Source organism: Saccopteryx bilineata, chromosome 2 (assembly GCF_036850765.1).
Source record: "Saccopteryx bilineata isolate mSacBil1 chromosome 2, mSacBil1_pri_phased_curated, whole genome shotgun sequence".
NCBI lineage: Eukaryota > Metazoa > Chordata > Mammalia > Chiroptera > Emballonuridae > Saccopteryx > Saccopteryx bilineata.
This window is the reverse complement of record NC_089491.1, coordinates 229,745,036-229,766,764: the sequence shown is the minus strand read 5'-3', so window position 1 is coordinate 229,766,764 and position 21,729 is coordinate 229,745,036. Positions and strand designations below refer to the sequence as shown.

Here is a 21,729-nt window from a genome sequence, read left to right as displayed (position 1 = left end):
TTACACTCTGTCCTGCAGATCTAGCTTTGGGTTGCTCCTCCATCAGGGCCATTACACCACATTGGATGTTTGCATTTTGAGGTTGTTTTTTTTCATTTTTCCGAAGCTGGAAACGGGGAGGCAGTCAGACAGACTCCTGCATGCCCCCGACCAGGATCCACCTGGCACACCCACCAGGGGGCGATGCTCTGCCCCTCTGGGGCGTTGCTCTGCCGTATCCAGAGCCATTCTAGCGCCTGAGGCAGAGGCCACAGAGCCATCCTCAGCGCCTGGGCTAACCTTGCTCCAATGGAGCCTTGGCCGGGGGAGGAGAAGAGAGAGACAGAGAAGAAGGAGAGGGGGAGGGGTGGAGAAGCAGATGAGTGCTTCTCCTGTGTGCCCTGGCCAGGAATCGAACCCGGGACTCCTGCACGCCAGGCCAACGCTCTACCACTGAGCCAACAGGCCAGGGCCAGATGTTTGCATTTTGGTGAGGCAGGAGCCTCCATGTGCAAAGAGGAAGCTGTTTCTCTCCTTGCTGTACATGGTCTCTAAGAGTTAGGGAGGAGAAGCTCACTCCCACTTTCTGAAAAACCCTTCTCCCAGGTTCCATGGCATCCTCTCTCCTGGGCCTGCTGCTGCACTGCCTCTTCTAAGGCTGCTTGGCTGGCTTGTCTCTCTGACTTGATGACTCAGTATTCCAGCGCTGCGGCGCTCTGCATTTGTTCATTGTGATTACTTTCATCATCTACACTTGCCAACCAGCTCAGTTCCAGTGCCTACACTCCACCTCTAAGCTAACTCCAGCCCTGGGGTGGTGTCAAGGAATTCAGCACACGAATTCCTAAATGTGTGCAAGGAAGTCCCACATCCTCTTTGAACATCATTCTTCCCTCATTTTGCAAAAGAAAGGCACACATAACCTGTCCGGTGGTGGTGCAGTGGATAAAGCATAGACTTGGGACACTGAGGTCCCAGATTCGAAACCTTGAGGTTGCTGGCTTGAGTGTGGACTCATCCGGCCTGAGCACTGGTTCACCAGCTTGAGTAAGAGATCATCGACATCATCCCATAGTCTGTGGCTTGAGCCCAAAGGTTGCTGGCTTGAAGCCCAAGGTCACTGGCTTAAGCAAAGGGTCACTGGCTTGGCTTGAGCTCCCTGGTCAAGGCACATATGAGAAGCAATCAATGAACAACTAGAGTGATGCAACTACGAGTTGATGCTTATCTCCCTGCCTGTCTCTCACTCTCAAAAAAATAAAAAATGCAAACCTTTCACTTACCCTGACTTTTACTAGGGTTCTGTGAAGCCTTCAGGACACCAAAGGCACAACTGAAAAGGTTGATTTGCTATGGATGCTGAGAAAGGCAAAATGCTTTCTAAATTTGGAGTGTTCACAATGCTTAGCTTTCAACAAAACTAAAGGAAGACTTAACAGACTTGTCAGCTGAATATTTAACTTAAAATTACTTCAATGATAGAGCGTGTTTCGCTTTTGCATATAATGGAAACAAAGGAATTGTTAGTGCTTTAACAAAACTACTTTTTCTACAAATTTTAGTTTAGTGGTGCAGAAAAATTTTAAATGCAGTTTAGTTTGACTTTCAGTGTCCACCAATATTTCAATTCACAAACTTTTTTTTTGCAAAGCGAAATTGATTCAGAATATTAAAATCTCTATGCTTTGCCCGTGGGCCATTTGGTACCGGTCCACAGAGAAAGAAAAAATTATATTATTTCTGTTTTATTTATATTTAAGTCTGAACGATGCTTTATTTTTTAAAAATGACCAGATTCCCTCTGTTACATCCGTCTAAGACTCACTCTTTTTTTTTTTCTTCCTGTTTTTTGTATTTTTCCGAAGCCAGAAATAGGGAGGCAGTCAGACTCCCACATGCGCCCGACCAGGATCTACCCGGCATGCCCACCAAGGGGCGATGCTCTGCCCATCTGGGCGTCGCTCTGTTGCAACCAGAGCCACTCTAGTGCCTGAGGCAGAGGCCACAGAGCCATCCCCAGTGCCCAGGCCATCTTTTGCTCCAATGGAGCCTCGCTGGCTGCGGGAGGGGAAGAGAGAGACAGAGAGGAAGGAGAGGAGGAGGGGTGGAGAAGCAGATGGGCGCTTCTCCTGTGTGCCCTGGTCGGGAATCGAACCCGGGACTCCTGCACGCCAGGCCGACGCTCTACCACTGAGCCAACCGGCCAGGGCTAAGACTCACTCTTGACACTTGTCTCATAAATTTGAGTTATATTTAAAAATACCACAGTTTTTATGCTGGTCACATAATTTTATTTTGTGCATTTATCCGTCCCACCCTAAAAGCCGGTCTGTGAAAATATTTTCTGACATTAAACTGGTCCGTGGCCCAAAAAAGGTTGGGGACCACTGGGTTAAAGTATCATCCTGAAGCACAGAGGTTGCCAGTTTAACCCCCGGCCAAGGCACGCACAGGAACAGATTGATGTTCCTGTCTCCTCCTCTCTCTCCCTTCCCCTCACTAAAATCAATAATAATAATAATAAAATTAAAATCTCCATGCTTTATTTTCCCTGGTCGGTTGGCTCAGTGGTAGAGCATCGGCCTGGCGTGTAGAGTCTTGGGTTCGATTCCCGGCCAGGGCACACAGGAGAAGCGCCCATCTGCTTCTCCACCTCTCCACCCCTCCTTCCTCTCTGTCTCTCTCTTCCCCTCCCGCAGCCAAGGCTCCATTGGAGCAAAGATGGCCCGGGTGCTGGGGATGGCTCCTTGGTCTCTGCCCCAGGCGCTAGAGTGGCTCTGGTCGCGGCAGAGCGACGCCCCCTGGTGGGCAGAGCGTCGCCCCCTGGTGGGCATGCCGGGTGGATCCCGGTCGGGCGCATGCAGGAGTCTGTCTGTCTCTCCCTGTTTCTAGTTTCAGAAAAATACAAAAAAAAAAAAAAGAAAGAAACAAATTTTTGCCCTGGCTGGGTAGTTCAGTTGGTTGGAGCATCGTCCTGAGATGCCAAGGTTGTGGATTTGATTCCCAGTCAGGTCACATACAAGAATCAACCAGTGTATGCATATAAATGGAACAACAATTCTGTGTCTCTTCCTCCTTTGCCCCCTGCTCCTCTCTCTCTAAAATCAACAAATAAACTTTTTAAAAAATGGTAAAAAAAAATCTCCATGCTTTAGTTGCAGTATTCAGCATACAGGTGTGCCTCAGGAGTTAGCATTTTAAATAAATTAACCCACGAGAATTACCAGGTTAACAGATGGAGAACCTGAGGATTAGGACTGCTATTCAGATAAACAGCTTTTACTCTTTCTGTCACAAAGCATGAATGTCTTATCTATATTCATTTAAAGTGACTTCATATGCCGAATGTGAATTATAATGTAAGTTTGAGGTGTGTGTATATGTATATATATTAGATTTTATTTATTTTAGAGAGGAGCGTGAGAGAGAGAGAAGGGGGTGGACAGGAAGCATCAACTCCCATATGTGCCTTTACCAGGCAAGCCCAGGGTTTTGAACCAGTGACCTCAGTGTTCCAGGTTGATGCTTTATCCACTGCGCCACCACAGGCCAAGCAATTTGAGGTATTTTTTTAAACATCAGACTCAATGTAATCTTGATGTACTTCAGAAACTATGAATTAAAGTCTTTTTAAAAACTATTTTACAAGCCCTGGCCGGTTGGCTCAGTGGTAGAGCGTCGGCCTGGCGTGCAAGGGGTCCCGGGTTCGATTCCCGGCCAGGGCACACAGGAGAAGCACCCATCTGCTTCTCCACCCCTCCTCCTCTCCTTCCTCTCTGTCTCTCTCTTCCCCTCCCGCAGCGAGGCTCCATTGGAGCAAAGATGGCCCCGGGCGCTGGGGATGGCTCCTTGGCCTCTGCCCCAGGCACTAGAGTGGCTCTGGTGGCAATAGAGTGACGCCCCGGAGGGGCAGAGCATCGCCCCCTGGTGGGCGTGCCGGGTGGATCCTGGTCAGGCGCATGCGGGAGTCTGTCTGACTGTCTCTCCCCGTTTCCAGCTTCGGAAAAAATACAAAAAAAAAATAAAATAAAATAAATAAGTAAAAACTATTTTACAGTTACAGTAGAGTTCTCTCTCTTTTGGGGAAACAGTTTTATTGTGATACAATTCCTATGCCACACAGTTCATTCATTTAGAGGGTACAGTTCATTGGCTTTAGGTATGTTCCTGGGCTGATGGAACACTCAGTTTTAGAACACGCTCATTACTCAGAAAGAAACCCTGCACCCTTCAGTCATCCGCCCCTATATCTCTATCTCCACAGCCCTGGGCAAAAATTCATCTACTCCCGTCTCTCTGGATTTGCTTCTTCTGGGAATTCCATGAAAATGGCATCAGCTGTGTGGTCACATGGGACTGGAGTCTTCCACTTGACATAACGTTTCAAGGTCTATGTGGTAGGTACTTCATTTCTTTTTGGGACCAAATGACACTCTACTATATGGCGAGACCATATTTTATCAATTCAGTAGCTGATGAACATTTGGATTGCTTCTACTTGTGAATTTTTAAGTGTTAATTTATGACTGGCTCCGGATAAAGAAAAACAGCCTTCTGTTGTGATAAATACATGGCTTGAGAAGGAACAGAGATTGTCTCTTTCAAACAATAGTTGAGGTGGCAAAATTTATGTGTTAGATAACTGGTCAAAAGCAGCCTGGGAAGATAAGAAGCCAAGAGGAACTGTTAGCATAACATGAACTTTAAAAAGAAACCTGGGGACCCTGGCTGGATAGCTCAGTTGGTTAGAGCTTTGTCTGGAAGCACAGTGGTTACCGGTTCAATCCCTGGTTAGGACACATACAGGAACATGGGAACAGATCTATGTTCCTGTCTCTCTCCAAAAATCAATTAAATAAAAAGAAACCTGGGGTTTTATGAATTATCCTTATGCACTTGTTGTTGCACCATCACTTTGGCTGTGGACCTGGACCTTTGTACCGGGGGGTGGCTGAGCATGGCACCCAATGTCATGGGAGAGGCAGTTCAACTTTCTGACCTGGCTGACAGCAGGTAGGTGACTAAACTTGGTCAGTCAGATAAACCCTGTCTGAGACTTTAAGCCTGGACGATCAACCCAGAGACACAGGTGGCCAGGGTGTCTTTGGTTGTGGGGCAGCCACAGGCTGAGTGCCAGCTAGAAGGGCCAGTTGGGTTGGTGGCCAGCCTCTCCTAGGGCACAATTTGACCTGCTTCTGGCCACTTAGCACAGAAGAGCCAAGAAAGAAGTGATGAGGGACTAGCAGTAAATTATTAAACTCAGGATAATTAAATATTACTGTATTGTACTCGAGTTATTTAGGTTTGTATAGCAGTTCAGTTAAAAGCAGTAAAAACATTGAGAGGAAACATTTAGAGACAGAAGTCTCTTAGAAACAAACAGCATTCCTTTTTAGAACATTTGGCTTACTTATTTCAGAATTCACACTAGAATCCTTTCCCTTTGATTGCTGTGTGTAACCAGCAGAGATTATTAACAATGGGACTCCCTCACTCCCAATCTATCTGAACACAGTGTGTGGTCAAGGGAGCTGATCCATTTTATTCTTGCTTTCACAAAAGAAATAAAGACATTTATAATGAAAATGTCCATGTTTATTTATTTATTTATTTATTTATTTATTTATTTTGTATTTTTCTGAAGCTGGAAACGGGGAGGCAGTCAGACAGACTCCCGCATGCACCCGACCGGGATCCACCCAGCACGCCCACCAGGGGGCGATGCTCTGCCCCTCCGGGGCGTCGTTCTGTCGGGACCAGAGCCACTCTAGTGCCTGGGGCAGAGGCCAAGGAGCCATCCCCAGCGCCCGGGCCATCTTTTTGCTCCAATGGAGCCTCGGCTGCGGGAGGGGAAGAGAGAGACAGAGAGGAAGGGGGGGGGGGTGGAGAAGCAGATGAGCGCCTCTCCTGTGTGCCCTGGCCAGGAATCGAACCTGGGACTTCCGCATGCCAGGCCGACGCTCTACCACTGAGCCAACCGGCCAGGGCCAAAATGTCCACGTTTATTAAATCAATAAAATATTGACCCTTTCTGGCATTATGACTTCTTCATAGCTTAAATGACCTTTTGTCTTTAAGTTTTACTGTAAACACATTCGACATGTCCAAACAATACTCAGCTCTTCACAAACTAGACAGTAGGCACCTTTTAAGCCTGTCAGTACTGTCCCTGCAATTTCAAAGTGTGTTCCTGGTTTCTGGCAACCAAACATTCAGACATATTTTGGTTCCTCCTAATCCAAGATATGGAGTCAACTGTCTTACATGTAGTCCAGGGTCCTTTTAGTGAAGGTCAGTATCAAAGTAAGGGCTAGGAAACTTTATTTCTGAAGTCATAAGCTTACATAGGTTTGTCTAACTTACACCATTCTCCTTTAGATTTTTTAACATCCTGTGAATGTCACAGGACAGTGTTTGGCATACGTGTAATAGGTGCTTAATAATGTCAGTGAACTCCCCGGAACCGAAGAGCCAACTGCTTTTATAGCAAAGGGACCTGTATGAAATGATGTCCCGGACTCTCCTGCTGATGTGAGGGCAGCTGCTACCCACAGTCTATGTTGGGAAACACAGAGTTGTCAGCCAGAGGCCTGGACTGGGGGAACCTACGAGCCCCAGAGGTAATGCTGGCCAGAAAAAGAAGGTGAGAAAGACTAAGAACAAGAAGGTTGTAAATAGGTGAAACCTACAGTACCACTGGAGATGACATATACATGTATCGGATGTGCCGTACCAGTCACTTGCAGTGAATCTCTGGTCATTCAAAAATGGCCACAGAGGTAAAAGGGTGAGGTCCTCTTTCTTTTAGCAGTTTTTCTTCTGGGATGAGGACATGATAAACAGCCACCAAGCACACAGCCAGACTTGTTTCCTGAATCAGGCAGCTTCATTCCTTCTGGACAGAACAGAGCTTGCCATCTTCTCCAAGCCAGACAGTCCCACTGGCCACCAGCTGCAGGGCTGCGGGGAAGATTTTATGTTCTGCCATTTTCACTCTTTCAGACAGGGTGGCAACAGTGTCACCCCTCTTCACTGGAACAGCTTCTTGTAAAATAATTGGTCCGGCATCCACATCTTCCTGGAAAAAGAAGGAAAGTTTTGAACATGACTTTCTAGCTGGTGCAACTCATGTTTAACTACCAGAAATATTTTGGTAGAAAGAGGACCTACTCACAGCTACAAAGTGTACGGTGCAGCCAGTTACGGTGACGCCTGCGCCCAGGGCTTGCTCATGGGCATTTGAACCCTTAAAAGAAGGGAGCAAGGATGGGTGGATGTTGAGCATTTTCCCTGGAAAGTAAAAGCACAGTGGTCAGAATGAAAGTAACCTGTGTGAGCCTAACTGGCGGTAGTGCATTGGATAGAGCATTGACCTAGGATGCTGAGGTCCCAGGTTTGAAATCCCAAGATCACTGGCTTGAATGTGGACATGCCAGCTTGAGCACAGGATCATCAACATGACCCCAGTGTTGCTGGCTTGAGCAAGGGGTCACTGGCTTGGCTTGGGCAGCCCGGTCAAGGCACGTATGAGAAGCAATCATTGAACAACTAACTCAAGTGCCGCAACTACAAGTTGACGCTTCTCATCTCTCTCCCTTCCATTCTCTCTCCCTTTCACCAAAAAAATACAAATGACCGTGTGTTCTGTTCAAGGAATGTATGCTTTCTCACCCAGAAACAAGTCAGGAGGAGCAGGGTGTCTCTGGGATGGGTGTTTAACAGAGGTGGAAATGAGGCCAAGGGAAATACAGGTTCTCATTCAAGGAGGCCCTGGGGTGGCGAGTTCTTCCCTTGAACACCTGGAGACACATGAAGGACTTGGACAGATGCCTGCAGTGACTGAAGCTGGACAAGGACAGTGTGGGGCGGCAGTGGATCCAGTGCGGATCCTAGGGCCCATGAAGAAAACTCAGCTTGTCGCTGGTGCATGCTATTAGAAAGACCCACGAAATCCTTGCCCAGTGTCTATGTGCTTGACTCATAACCAGGTGCACGTCCATCAGCCAGACTGGCTGAGTGAGCTCCATGCCTAATGCCACTGAAAGCACTGCCTGTTTCATATTCTACCACAAGCGTCTATTCTCTCAGGAAAGCGCAAACTCTTTGCTGAGAAAATGCAGTTAGTACTCAAATTGTGCACAAAAAACACAATAGGACGCAGTTAAAACTTTTGTGGAAAAAGGCAGTAACACCAGCTATTTTGTTTTCTTCTTGCCATTTTCTGGTACTGGCCTACACTCCCCCCACCTTTTTAAAGATTCATTTTAGAAAAGGGAAAGAGAGGAGGAAGAGAGAAAGAGAAAGGGGTAGAGGAGCAAGGAGCATCAACTGCCATATGCGCCTAGACCAGCCAAGCCTGGGATTTCGAACTGACAACCTCAGTGTTCCAGGTTGATGCTTTATCCACTGCGCCACCACAGGCCAGGCTGGTCTACACTTCCTCAGGAGAGGACCAGACACAGGAAATCACTTTCTCCTCTGAACAAGTAAAAGAGTCTCTTCTAGTTATTTCCTCAGAAGGTGAAATACTATCTTTCTAAGAGTGTGAAACAAACCTAAGCCATAGTAGAAAAAGTGACTAATTACCGCAGGCCAAAGAAACCCAACAAAAGCAGGATAATTAATCATCACTGGGTATTCTCTGGGCTCAGGCAAAGACAAGCACATTATGACTCATGTCATAAAATGAATGTCACAGTAAACGTTTCACTGGGCTTAATGGGCAAGTTAACAACCCTGCAGTCCATCTTCACTTGGTTTCTCAATGTGCTGTCAAACAATTTTTGCTTACCATTCCATTTTCTGACAAAGGGGCCTGATAGGATTCTCATGAATCCTGCAAGACAGACTATGTCCGTGGAGAACTCTTCAAGGACTTGGTCAATTGCAGTGTCAAAGTCTACACGGCTTTTATATGACTTATGATTAATTACCTAGAATAAAAAAAGGGAAGCAGTCTTTTTCAATGAATTACCAAAAATAATTTAAAACCTGACTTTTACATAGACCGTACTTCACTTCTGAAGACACACCCACTATAAAGAGTTAAGGAACAGGCAAGGCCAGCACCCACCCCAAACCCAAAAATCCAAAAGACAAGTGCCCTGTAGACCCAGATCCTATAGTGGCAGAAGAGAAACTTCAATACAGCCGGCAGCAAAGGCCCTTCGTAGGTGACTTACGCTGGTGGGAATGCCTGCTCTGGCTGCTTTGTCCAGCCCGGCCACAGCAGCTTTGTTGGAGATAACGACAACTATGTGTGCAGCACTACCTCGCTTCTGAGTGCTGTCTATGAGAGCTTGGAGGTTTGAACCTGAGAAAGAGAAAAACACAAGTAAGCTCACATCTTTTAAAAAGAGGTACAAGCCACTTAAAACATTTTTAATTTTTCAATTACAGTTGACATTCAATATTATCTTCGTTTCAGGTGTACAGCATAGTGGTTAGATACTTACAGACCTTATGAAGTTGTAAGTCTAGCACCCACTTGGCACCATCCCTAGTTATTAAATATTATTGACTATATTCCTTGTGCTGTATTTTATATCCCTGTGACTATTTAGTAACGACCACTCTGAACTTCGTCCCTTCACCTTTTTCACCCAACCACCAGCCTTCTGATATGTGCCAATTGGAACAGGGAATGATCAAGATTTGATCCCCGGTCAGGGCACATGTGAGAAGCAATCAGTGAGTGCACAACTAAATGGAACTAAGTGGAACAATAAGTTGATGTCTTTCTCTCTCTCTCTCTCTCTCTCTCTCTCTCTCTCTTCAATCAACAGAAAGATTAAAAAATAAAAAGCTTATGAGAACATAGGCATTCCTGGTTTTAGGATTTGTAATTACTATTTCAATATAATTATCTTATGATTTAGCATACTAGGGGAAACAGTATATGATTTAAGTGATTGATGAGAAATACGCCACTTAATTAAGCAAGAAAAACCCATCCTCTCAGAAATAAACCACCAAGGGGAAAGCTGCAGCCTCAGTCTCGCCATGCCTATGCCTACCGCCTCTGCCCAGTGCCTGCCTGTCTGGCCTGCAGCTGCCCACTCTGCTGCCATGGCCACCTCCCCCCAAAAGTCGCCTACTATCCCCAAGTCCCCCACTGCCACGTCACCCCTGTCCTGGGAGAAAGATGACTCCTTTTTGGGGAAACCCAGCTAAAGAGGGCCAAGGAGGTGCCAGAGCTTGAGGAGGGCACGAATACCACCACCTGCCCCTTAGCCTGGTCCCCTGTAAGCTGGACCCTGAGGACACGATGCTGGGGGAGAATGAAGTGCAAAAGATGGAGGATCTAATCCTGAACTTCAAACACTGATGAAAGTGTGAACTGACTGGATTCATGGTGTGCTGGCTGGAGAGCCACACGACAGACGAGCTCTGTGGAAGCTGTCTGAGACATCTGAGAGCGAGAAGCTGATGGCGCTGCGGTAACCTAGTTGGAGACTGCACAGAAGCAAAAGCTGCAGACTGTTCAGGGGACCAACGAACCCTGAAACTTCCTCCCAGAGCAACAGGTGGGTGTGGGCTCTGTTCATGCTGAGCCTGGCAGCCGCCCTGCACCTGAGGCTGCTCTGTTCCAGTATTTCAGGGGACCTCAGCCCACATTTCCACCAATGTGGTTGTGCTCCAGAAACGAGAAGGCATCCTCCAATCTCGGTGAATCCAAGAGGAAATAGCTGGTCACACAGAGCTGTTTTGGGAAGGCGTGAGTGTGATGGCTCTGACGCCTTGTTCAACCACGCACCAGATAAGCTCAGTGTGGTGAGAAAGACTCTAATCACTTTCGTGAACAAGCATCTGAATAAACTGAACCCAGAGGTCCCTGAACTGGAAACCCAGCTTGCATATGGGGTGTACCTGGTGCTGTTCAAGAGACTCCTAAAGGGCACTCTGTGCCCCTGCATGGCTTCTTTCTGACCCCAGACAGCTTTGGCCTCTCAGGATGATGCTCTAACCAAATGACCTACCCAACCAGGTCAACCCCAGAAAGTTCTAACAGAAGGTCTTAAAATTGTTCTTTGCCTTTGAGCTCATGCAAGACAGAGGACTGGAAAAGCCAAAACCATAGCTAGCTGACATATCAACTGTGACCTGAAATCCATACTATGAGTGCTGTACACCCTCTTCACCAAGTACTGGAATGAGGAGTGGAGGGGAGACTGACCATCCCCTGAACCACCTTACCCTGCTCTCCCACAAGTCCAGCTACAGCCCGGAGATAGTGGGACCTGAACTAGGAATGAAATGATGAATAACTCAGTGGGCTGACCCAGCAATGGTCTAGGAAGACTGTCTCCATCCTGGTGCCAGGTCTAGACTTCACTCAGTGTGATTTGGGAACCAGCTTAGTCCAAGAGACCCCCCCACAGAAGATGAAAATAAAAATAAAATTTACCATTTAATGGGTGTAAAGTAAACACTAGATATCACACTAAGTTTCCTGACATACTTAAACTCAGTCTTCATAACTTTCACTGAGGCAGGTGTTACCTTCCCCTTTTACAGATGGGGAAACTGAGGCTCAGAGAAGTAAAGTGACTTGCCAGAAGTTGGCATTTGTTTTTCCTCTTTGAATGTATTTGTTAATAACTAGCATATTACATCACATCTCTTGCTTGTCCTAGAGTTGTGTTTGCATGTGCACCCACAAATAAGACAGGAGCCCACTGATCTCCCCACAAAGCAGGCCAGGTCACGGCGTAGTGATTTACACTAAAACTGGCAAATCAAATTTCACACCATTAATGGTGTATAAGTGGCAGGAGTCATCCCTCAACTCATTCGTACAAATGAAAATGACTCTTAATTCCTTCAGATTTGTAATAACCCCATTTTCTGGTTTCAGGGTGACACTTGGGAAAGAATCTGTTTTCAAGTTAACGGAGTGGCACATTTTATAGCCTTTTTGCTTGATGCATGTAACAGACACGCCCTACATTTTCCTGCAGAGTAAGAACACAATTCATTGTCATCAGGCGAATGCACGCTACCCTCCAGCACCAGTGGGCTGGCTTGGGAAGCAGGGCTCTTTGCCAGTGACCCTTGAGCTTTAAAGAAAGGAACTCCTTTTTGCCTTCATTGCTTGTTTGGACTGTTTCTGGCTCTGCCCACATGTAATTCCTGCTAATTTAGGTGAGGAAAAATGTAAGTCATTCGGACCCAAGCTGAACAGTTTCCTTGTGTGGGCTACTTGTGAGCTGTGGGGACCTGTGTCCCCTTTTCCATGAACCCAGCTTTAAAATTCAAGGTTCTAGTTGTCCCGGGCTGCTGGGTCCTTGTGAATAAAACAGGGGCTGGAGTAGGGGTGACCAGCAGGACAAGAAGCATGGGGAAATACTTGCACACTTAACAACATAGGGAAATACTCTCAGAGAGAGGCACATGGCTTGTGGGACTCACGATGGTCTTGGGATGATTAATACCTCTTACTGATGTACCTCCATTATAGGACCCTCCCGGACACACCAGGTGGACATAGCCTGAGTGCTGGCCTCTGAAGCCTGTGCCTCACTCATCATTGCTCTAGGCCCATCGCATGGAGCCCTCTCCTATGCCAAGGAGTTCATTTTGATCTCTGACTACACCACCCAGAGTCAGGCCTCCTCCCATATTGTCCAAAACATTTCTTTTTCCACGGTCCATCTGCACTAACTCCAGACCCATAACATAAATGACAACACACACACACATACACACAATTTAGAGAGACTACCTATTTCTCTGGATATTCTGCTCTACGAAGGAATTATCACTGAGCTTAATAAGCATTTTTTTAATTTATTTTTTTTAATTTTTATTTATTAATTTTAGAGAAGAGAGAGAAGGGGGGGAAGAGCAGGAAGCATCAACTCCCATATGTGCCTTGACTGGGCAGGCCCAGGGTTTTGAACCGGCAACATCAGCATTCCAGGTCAACGCTTTATCCACTGCGCTACCACAGGTCAGGCAATAAGCATTTAAGATACAAAGGCAATGTACTCCTATGTCAATTTGTGGAAAAGGATATGATTATCTTTTACGTAATTAATGAAATGTCCTCTTTTTCATTAGGAAATAGTAAACAGCATAATATTTGTTTGTTCTTTTTTACCTCCCTGACAGCAAATCAAGATAAGCCATTGCTTTGTCCCCTGAGCAACACTAAAGTGAGATGGCACAAGGGGAATGCACTCATTTAAACACACTTTGCTGTGTGAAGAAAAAAAGCAAACAAACCATTACTGCCCTCACTAAAGGCTCTTTGCTTTACCATCAACTTATGCCTAAAGAATATTGAAATTATCAATGGACTTGTAAAGCGATTACATTTCTGGGGTGTTTCTTACAGAAATGATCAGATATGCACTTAATGCAAATGACGAGCATGTTCACAGCCATGTTACTTATAATAGAGGGGAAAAGTCATGTTATATCCACCTAAGAGAATATGCTACTCTTATTATTTCGCTCCTTTCTCCACAAGCGTCAAACACAAATTTCATATTATTATTAACAATGAAAAAACCCCTCTCTACCACTGTAAGACTTTCAACTACAAAGCCATGATGCAAAAGAAGCTGGATTTCCCCTCCTTTGTTGTTTGCTAGTTTATCTTTCCTCAGCCATCTCCCTGACACCTCTGCTTTCCCTTTCAGAGTGATCTCAAATGCCAAGAAGAGTGTCAAGTCTGAGGATGGAGAAAGATCACAGTCCTCAGTGATCCTGGCTCCTCTGCCAAGAGTCCTCACAGTGTGAAGGGTTTTTGTTGGGAGGCAAGGAATGAGGCGGCGGGGGCTGGCAGGAGGTGGGGAAGGAAGGGAAGAGCATGTCCATAGCGCTGCAGCAAAGAAGAAGCCATCACTCACCTGTTCCAGATATTAAGACAGCCACTCTTGCCTTCTTTGGCTGGACAGAGAAGTGACCTCTTGTGGTGCCATTCCCCAGCACTGACCCGTTTACCTGCATGGCTTCATTCAGGTGCCTGACTCTCACACGGGGAGAACCTTCATTTCAAACGTACCCAATAAAGAAGTAAAGAAGAACTGTGAATTAACAATAACAGTAAAAAGTATTTTATAAACTTTAGAAGACTTTTATTCAGAGAATAAGATATGCAAGGACTAAAATAATAGGTTTGTGTTACTTAATATTACTCATTCATAAAAACTTTCTTAAGGTGAACACACTGCTTACTTCAACTAAAAGCTATAGCACAAGACTATACCTAAGTCAATTGTGGATATATTGCTGCCTGCCAGGGTTCTGTCCCCACCCCTCTAAATCTCCCAGCCACAATGGTGCTAGAAGCTTAGGAGCGCCTGGCCTCAAGGGCAGGCGTGTGTCCCAGGCAAGGTCAAAGATGTGGTACAGGATGTTGAGAAAGGGAGGGCCTCTCTTATTGCAACGTGAGCTGAAGGATGTGGGCTCAAGACATTTTTATGGTATTTGGAGAACCTTCCTGCAAATTAAACCTAAACAATAAAGGAATGAAAGGCCAGTAACACAGAATTGACAAGCCCTGGCATCTCTGTTAGCCAATTCTAATTCTGAGGGGCTTTTCTGCCACTCTGCCCATTTCTAGACCTTCTTCTTCTTTTTTTTGTGACAGAGACAGAGAAAGTCAGAGAGAGCGACAGATAGGGACAGACAGTAAGGGAGAGAGATGAGAATCATCAATTCTCCGTTGCAGCACCCTAACTGTTCAATGACCACTCTCTCAGATGTGCCCTGTCTGGGGGGGGGGGCCACAGCAGACAGAGTGACCCCTTGCTCAAGCCAGTGACCCTGGGCTTAAGCTGGTGAGCCTTGTTCAAACCAGATGAGCCTGTGCTCAAGCTGGCAACCTCGGGGTCTCGAACCTGGGTCCTCTGCATCCCAGTCCAATGCTCTATCCACTGCGCCACTGCCCGGTCAGGCATTTTTCTAGACCTTCTAATAGGGCCCCTCAGTACCTCACAGTATGGGGGCTTGCTCACTATGCCTTGGTCTGAGCTGAGCCACAAAACAGAGCCCAAAGCAAGGTCTTCAGGAAGTGACTCCAGGGAAGTGGAGTAAGGATCTGGAAGAGCGGGACATGATAGCCAATATGTGAGTGCCCCCGTAAACTGGGTTACCACTGTGGGCAGCAGGGACTCGACTTCCCGGGACCCCTGAAGGAGTCGCGCAGACTGTGCCTCAGAACAGCTCCCTCCTTCTGTCCCTGAAGTGGTATTTATCCCCTAGCTCTCACGTCCCCCCCCTTCAAGGCTCGTCCTATGGGGTGTGGATGTGCCCATGTGACTGCTATCAAGAGGTCTCAGCAACCTGAGGTGGAAATTGAGAGATGTGGTGTCACTGGTGTGCTGTTGTCATTCCAGCTGTGATACAGTGATGGCTGCACAGTGGACAGAGAGTGTGTGAGGTAGGACACAGTTACATTTAAAGAACCACTAATTTAGGAGCAATTACCTTCAGGGCAGGCTACCACCCTGCCAATCACCCAGGCTTTCTCCTGCTGTTGCTGAACATCCCTCAGGACCTGCTCTGTCATGTCCTGAGCCACCACGAGGACCGCCCCGACCCCACAGTTAAATGTTCTGGCCATCTCTTCTTCAGAGAGGTGTCCTTCCTGCTGCAACCATGAGAAGATCGCGGGGATCCTCCAGGTCTGGGCATCTGAAAACAGGGAAGACTTTTCGGATTAACCTGCTGATTCACACAAAACAAACAGATATGCATGCACACAGCTATGGAAATCACAACCAGAACTGCTCTCTTACACAGGGCAAACCCATGAACTGTCCTACAGACATCTACACCTTAGACATCAAGAACTGTTTTGCTGACACACTTGCCAGTATTCACAACTCAGTGAGGTTTTGTGCTACACAAACCATTTAGATTCTTCGAAATCCCCTGATGCATTCGATGTGCTCACAGTGAATTCCAGTAAAGTTTGGCATGCTTCCCTTTTGTGAATGTTTAGCTGGGTCTCAGGACCAAAATGCACCCTAAGTACAATGTAAAACTAGGTGGCCTGTAAGCAGATTTAAAGGAAAGGCATATACTATTAAAGAAAAGTCATGTTCAATAAAAGGTTTAAGATCAGATACGCCATTTACAGCGTTGACAACCTCCTCCTTGCTAAGGCTCCCCTTCACCCGTCTCCAGGAGAGGAGGGGAAGACACAAGCAGTGCCTGATGCAGAGCTCCACTTGTGCTGCACGGATGGGAAAGGCCCAGGAGGCTGTAAAGTCATCACCACCTTTAGCCAGCTGCTCCACTGTCCTTTGTCAGCCTGTGGGGGAGGGGGGGGAGCAAGGCTAACAGAGAACTCTCCTTCAGAGGGGAGATCACTCGGAATCCAGATGGGTGGGAGCCATCCCAATAAACATTTTTGATTATAAAAAGAAAAGATCAAATACCATATCCCTCTGTATTTATTTTAAAATAAATTTAATTTAGACTTAGGCCTTTTTTTCTTTTAGAATATATCCTTTAATATCACAAATAATATAGGGCCCTGGCTGACTAGCTCAGTGGTATAGCGTCGGCCTGGCGTGTGGAAGTCCCAGGTTCGATTTCCGGCCAGCACACACAGGAGAAGCGCCCATCTGCTTCTCTACCCTCCCCCCTCTCCTTTCTCTCTGTCATTCTTTTCCCCTCCTGCAGCCAAGGCTCAACTGGAGCAAAGTTGGCCCAGGTGTTGAGGATGGCTCCATGGCTTCTGCCTCAGGTGCTAGAATTGCTCCATTGCAATGAAGCAATGCCCCAGATGGGCAGAGCATTGCCCTCTGGTAGGCATGTCGGGTGGATCCCAGTCAGGTGCACGTGGGAGTCTGTTTCTCTGCCTCCCTGCTTCTCACTTCAGAAAAATACACACACACACACACAAACTCCCCACAAAACAAAACAAAACAAAAACAAATAATACAAAAAAAATCTTTAATAAAATGTTTAGGTTAAGGGATACACACACACACACACACATGCACACATACACACACAATTCTTGAATAAAAAAATTTGGATTGTTCTTTAGAATCTATAGTTATGGGATTTGACTTACAGGAACTATATTGTTAAATATTTCATTATAATGCTCCTAAGAAGACCACTATGAACTTAGCTTTTTATTACATAATGAGGTTGACTATCCATTCCCCTTATTTATTTGGTATATCTGCAAGATAATTAGTTTTGTTTTTTTTTTTAAGATTTTATTTATTGGTTTTAGACAGAGAGAGAGAAAAAGGGGGGGGGGAGAAGTGGGAAGCCTCCACTCATAGTTGCTTCTCATATGTGCCTTGACCAGGCAAGCCTGAGGTTTCAAACTGGCAACCTCGGCATTCCAGGTAGACGCCACCAGAGGTCAGGCAGGATAAGTTTGTTAATGCTCTAAAGTTGATACAATATTTAAGAAGCTTCATATTTCTAAGATTTTTCCCTGTCAGATTTAATTCCATTTCTACTAGCTGGGAAATGTACATTCCTAAAAGTTGAGCTCAAAAGATTTAGCTATTATGATGTTCACTATTCTATCAACAGTCAAAAGTCAACAGCAACATAAAACCAAATAGTAGTATGTCTATAAAAAATGGAATACTCTTAATAAAAAACGATGTTATTATAACAGTAGATACAGTACTGACAATATAGTAAATGGCAGGATAAACAGCAGATTATCAAATTATATTTTACCAAATATTTAAAAAATATTTATTTACAGAAAAAAATACTGACAAAGAACATAGTTCTACCAATGATTAAATATGTCATGAATAACACGATAAATTATCATTTTAATGAAGATTCCTTATTTAAATCTGTTGTCAAAATATGATTCATGGAAGAAACCAAGGTGGACAGAGGCTGATGCAAGAGACTTGAGTTTACATTTCATTGGGATATAGACATTTGTATAACTCAAAATATAATAGCTTTTAGGAATGTGGCTATGACAACTCTCAATTTCCTGATGTGGTGACGACTGTATACTTTTTAACCAGTGGCGTGCTAGAGTCAGCTTGTAGAGGCAGTTAATACAGCCACTTAAGAACTGGCCAGGGATGGGAGTATTTATACCACAGCAATTGGCAAAAGCACAGGTTAGCCCTGCTCCTGTGCCCCATTCATCAGTATGCCACTGTTTTTAACGATTTCAAGAGGAAGAATACTTCTTTCAAGTTTTGTTATGCTCACTTAAAAACACTTCTAGCCCAGGAATGTCTTAAACTACGAATTTAATCCTCCCACGGACACTTCTGTAAAATGCTACTGAAGGGATTCCCATGCAGCCCGCCCTGCCCAGATTGTTCCTCAGTGTTCTGTCCACCTTGGAAGCCAGCAACCCTGTGCTGATGAGCCCGCGCTCAGAGCTGGCCACCGTGGGGTTTTGAACTGGTGATCTCAGCATTCCAGGTTGATGCTTTATTCCCTGCACTACCATTGGTCAGGCTAACCAATTCCTTTCTTTTTTTTTTTTTAAAGTTAATTTTAGAGAGAGAGGAAGGGGGAGAGAGAATGAGAAACAGAAACCTTGATTTGTTATCTTGCTCGTTAATGCATTCATGGGTTGATTCTTGTATGTGCCCTGACCGGGGATCAAACCCTGGTGTATCAGGATGACTCTCTTAACCAACTGAGCTAACCAGCCAGGACCAATCACTCTTTTAAGCACAGTACTCTCCATTCATTGTCTCTGTGTCTCTGCACCCATCATCCCCACCCCCGACAATAACTGGGACGGTGGGGAGGGGGTTGTATATACCCTTCTTTTAGACCTAACTCTGAAATGCTGGTCTATTTCTAGTCCTCACCCTAGATCTATGCTGCACCCACACTGCTGACCAGTATCATGTTCAAATCCATGTTGCAGCCGATACTTTTACATGGTTTACTCCACTTCTGCCTGTTCTTTTTCAGTAATTCTACCTCTGCCAAGGTGGACAGAACACTGAAGAACTGTTGGTCTCCTGCTCTTATGGCATAGCTATCTGCCTATGAGCACCTGATTTATCTTTAATCCAATTTTGACTTCTGTTCACAGATTCCTTGTATCAAACACACTGAAGACTTAAAACACTGTATTCCTGCTTCCTGCTCCAGATCTCCTCTTTCTCCTTTGTGATGGACGTTGCCATCTACTCACCTGCTTACCTAGAAACTCTGGACTTCTTTTTCCTTCTAAGCACAAAATGGCCCTCAAACCTGCCTCCTTCTGTATGCCTTGCTTTGGGTCTTCTCGACCTCCTCCTGAAATGGACTATTTATGAGCTACCTCTGCCCCTCCTGGTGTGTTTCTGGTTCCAACTGAATAGAGCCTGAGATCACCAAGACCCTTGGAGGGTCTTATAACACTTCATCTTATGTAAGTCAATTTTATGAGAGGATTTTATGCCTTAAAACATGGCTAATATGGCAAAAAAAGGTAGAAAGGGGTCAGTCCTATTCTTTCCCCAAGAAAACCCATGGATAAGGATTTTCCATGTATAATCATATGTGTGCTAACTACACATAAAGTTTCCCCCCCAGTGTATTTTTTCCTCCTGTGTTCTGAGTGAAAGGTCCTTTCAGTGAGCTTACCTAAATCCACCCCAAGTTTCTGAGGGAGAACTCTGGGGATGTTTTCTAGCAATCCTCCACCAGTGATATGGGCAAAGGCCTTGACACGCCCTGAGTGTAAGACAGGTAACAGTGAACGGCTGTAGATGCGGGTTGGAGTTAGCAGTAAGTCCCCTGTATAGTGGAGAGATAAAACAAAAACTTAGCTTACGAATATAAAACCAAAGCATATAAAAACAACAAAGTGAAATACAGTATGACTGTGACCCTGTACACATAGGGCAGTTCTAAGATAGTGTCCAAACAAGACCATAGGACAATGCAATTCATTCCACTTTAAGAGATGAGAGATGAACCCCACGAAATGGTTGTTCAGACATTTCCAAGCAGGAGATTTTAAAAACGAAAGTGCGCTTACCCAAGGTCTGGTCACCACAGCCATCAGGTGCTGGAGAGGAGTACTGAAGGGAAGATTTCGCTACAATCTTCCTCACAAGGCTAAACCCATTGCTGTGAAGACCAGATGAAGCTATTCCAATAACAGCATCCCCTTCAGTGACTCTCTCCAGCCGAGGGAGTTTCTGATCCCGCTCCATGGCGCCAACAGCAAAGCCAGCCAGGTCATATTCTCCAGAGGGATACATGTCCGGCATTTCTGCCGTTTCGCCTCCTGGCAGGAGGATAAAACAAGAAAAAGAAATCATAACATGTAGACATCTATCTAGGAAGTAGTGACACCAGCTACGATTAAACGTGTGGCTACAGTCCAAATAGTCACTAAAATGTACTGTATTGGTTCCTACAAAAATTTTTTTTAAATTTACTGATAGGCTTAAGGGGGAAGGGGAGGAGAGGGAAAGAGAGAGAGAGAGATTTGTTGTTCCACATTTATGTATTTGTTGGTCGCTTCCCATATGCGTCCTGACTGGGGATAGAACCCACAACCTTCGTGTTTTGGCATGACGCTCTAATCAACTGAGCTAACCGGCCAGGGATTATAACAGAACTTTTAACTAAACATGATTTTATGGGAGATAGCACTCATTTCCAAAAAGGGTGAGTGTGGCCTCCAAACATCATTACTTTCATGAGAGGAATGCTCAGCTGAATATAATGTCATTTCAGAAATGCTTCCACTGATATTTGATCATTACAATCACTCAGGCTTAAGAGAGTGATTTAACTGACCTGCCTAACTCCAAATGCCCAGGCCTAAGAAGTACCCAATTGTTTGCTTCATCATAATATCATGTGAAAACAGGGTCTAGGTACACAGACTCCAGAGAAGAAACTGCTCTAACAAATGGCTGAAAAGGCAATTTGGCTTCCGGAACAGACCTGTGCACAGAAATGGTAATAAAAAGAGGCAGTTTCATTCCCTTGTAGTTTCATTTTGCTCAAAATTCTATTTATTTAAGCAATGTTTCTATAAACCTTAGGCACATTTTTTGTCCTTTCTGTGGGAAAATAAAACTTAGATTCAGAACACCAAGAACCCATCTGCCTCTGCTGCAGGGCCAGTGAGGAGGGACCAACCCACCTGCCCATCCACGTGGCCATGAGAAAGATGGGTCTGGAAATGGATGTGGCCATGAGAAAGATGGGTCTAGAAAGTGCCCAAGACCCAGAAGACAGATGAGGCCTAGCGGATAGTAGAGGAGTATGAGTCTGGGGAACAAACCCTGGTGGAGGGGTTTTGGGACATCAGGGTCTAAGTTTTCTTCAGGTAGAGTGATCAATGTTAATTTGCCTCATCTTGTGACACAGTCCCTCTCGTTAGCTGTACTGGTGGCGACCACACTGACACATTGGGCTAAAATTCAGGGAAAGGACATATAATGAAAACAGCCATACCGAGGAGTGCACACCCTGCTTTCCCACACGCCTTAGCGACTCCAGCCACAACGGCTTCGGCTGTATTGAGGTCAAGTCTTCCACAGGAAAAGTAATCGAGAAAGAAGAGGGGCTCTGCTCCTTGTGCCAGGATATCATTTACACACATTGCAACCAAATCTTGACCGATGGTGTCATGTTTATTGCACTGCTGGGCGATCTACAGAACAATATAAACATCCACATAAGATTAAGTTTCACGTGATAACAAGTCAACTTAGCAGTGCAGGCTAACAAATATGATCAACTTTTGGCTAGCTGCTCTGGACACCTAAAGACAAAAGAACACTAATTCTGATAAGCTACTTGGTCCAAAGTATCCCC

At 45.4% G+C, this 21,729-nt stretch overlaps 1 protein-coding gene, 1 long non-coding RNA gene and 1 pseudogene across 2 annotated transcripts in view; 2 read left to right on the top strand and 1 right to left on the bottom strand.

The window, feature by feature from the left end:
• The window catches only part of LOC136325309 (uncharacterized), a 28,586-nt gene extending 14,757 nt beyond the window's left edge, over positions 1 to 13,829 (top strand). Inside the window, exons 2-3 of the long non-coding RNA XR_010729240.1 lie at positions 4,244 to 4,376; positions 13,626 to 13,829. This is a non-coding gene — a long non-coding RNA (uncharacterized lncRNA). The remainder of the gene's footprint in view (positions 1 to 4,243; positions 4,377 to 13,625) is intronic.
• The window catches only part of GART (phosphoribosylglycinamide formyltransferase, phosphoribosylglycinamide synthetase, phosphoribosylaminoimidazole synthetase), a 37,465-nt gene continuing 20,105 nt past the window's right edge, over positions 4,370 to 21,729 (bottom strand). Inside the window, exons 14-22 of the mRNA XM_066259481.1 lie at positions 21,367 to 21,565; positions 19,931 to 20,182; positions 19,534 to 19,686; positions 15,418 to 15,624; positions 13,836 to 13,973; positions 9,162 to 9,292; positions 8,771 to 8,912; positions 7,154 to 7,269; positions 4,370 to 7,057 (exon numbers count right to left, since the gene is read on the bottom strand). Coding sequence (XP_066115578.1) covers positions 6,866 to 7,057; positions 7,154 to 7,269; positions 8,771 to 8,912; positions 9,162 to 9,292; positions 13,836 to 13,973; positions 15,418 to 15,624; positions 19,534 to 19,686; positions 19,931 to 20,182; positions 21,367 to 21,565 — 1,530 coding nt within the window. The 3' untranslated portion in view covers positions 4,370 to 6,865. The remainder of the gene's footprint in view (positions 7,058 to 7,153; positions 7,270 to 8,770; positions 8,913 to 9,161; positions 9,293 to 13,835; positions 13,974 to 15,417; positions 15,625 to 19,533; positions 19,687 to 19,930; positions 20,183 to 21,366; positions 21,566 to 21,729) is intronic.
• Positions 10,030 to 12,618, top strand: LOC136323154 (alpha-parvin-like; annotated as a pseudogene).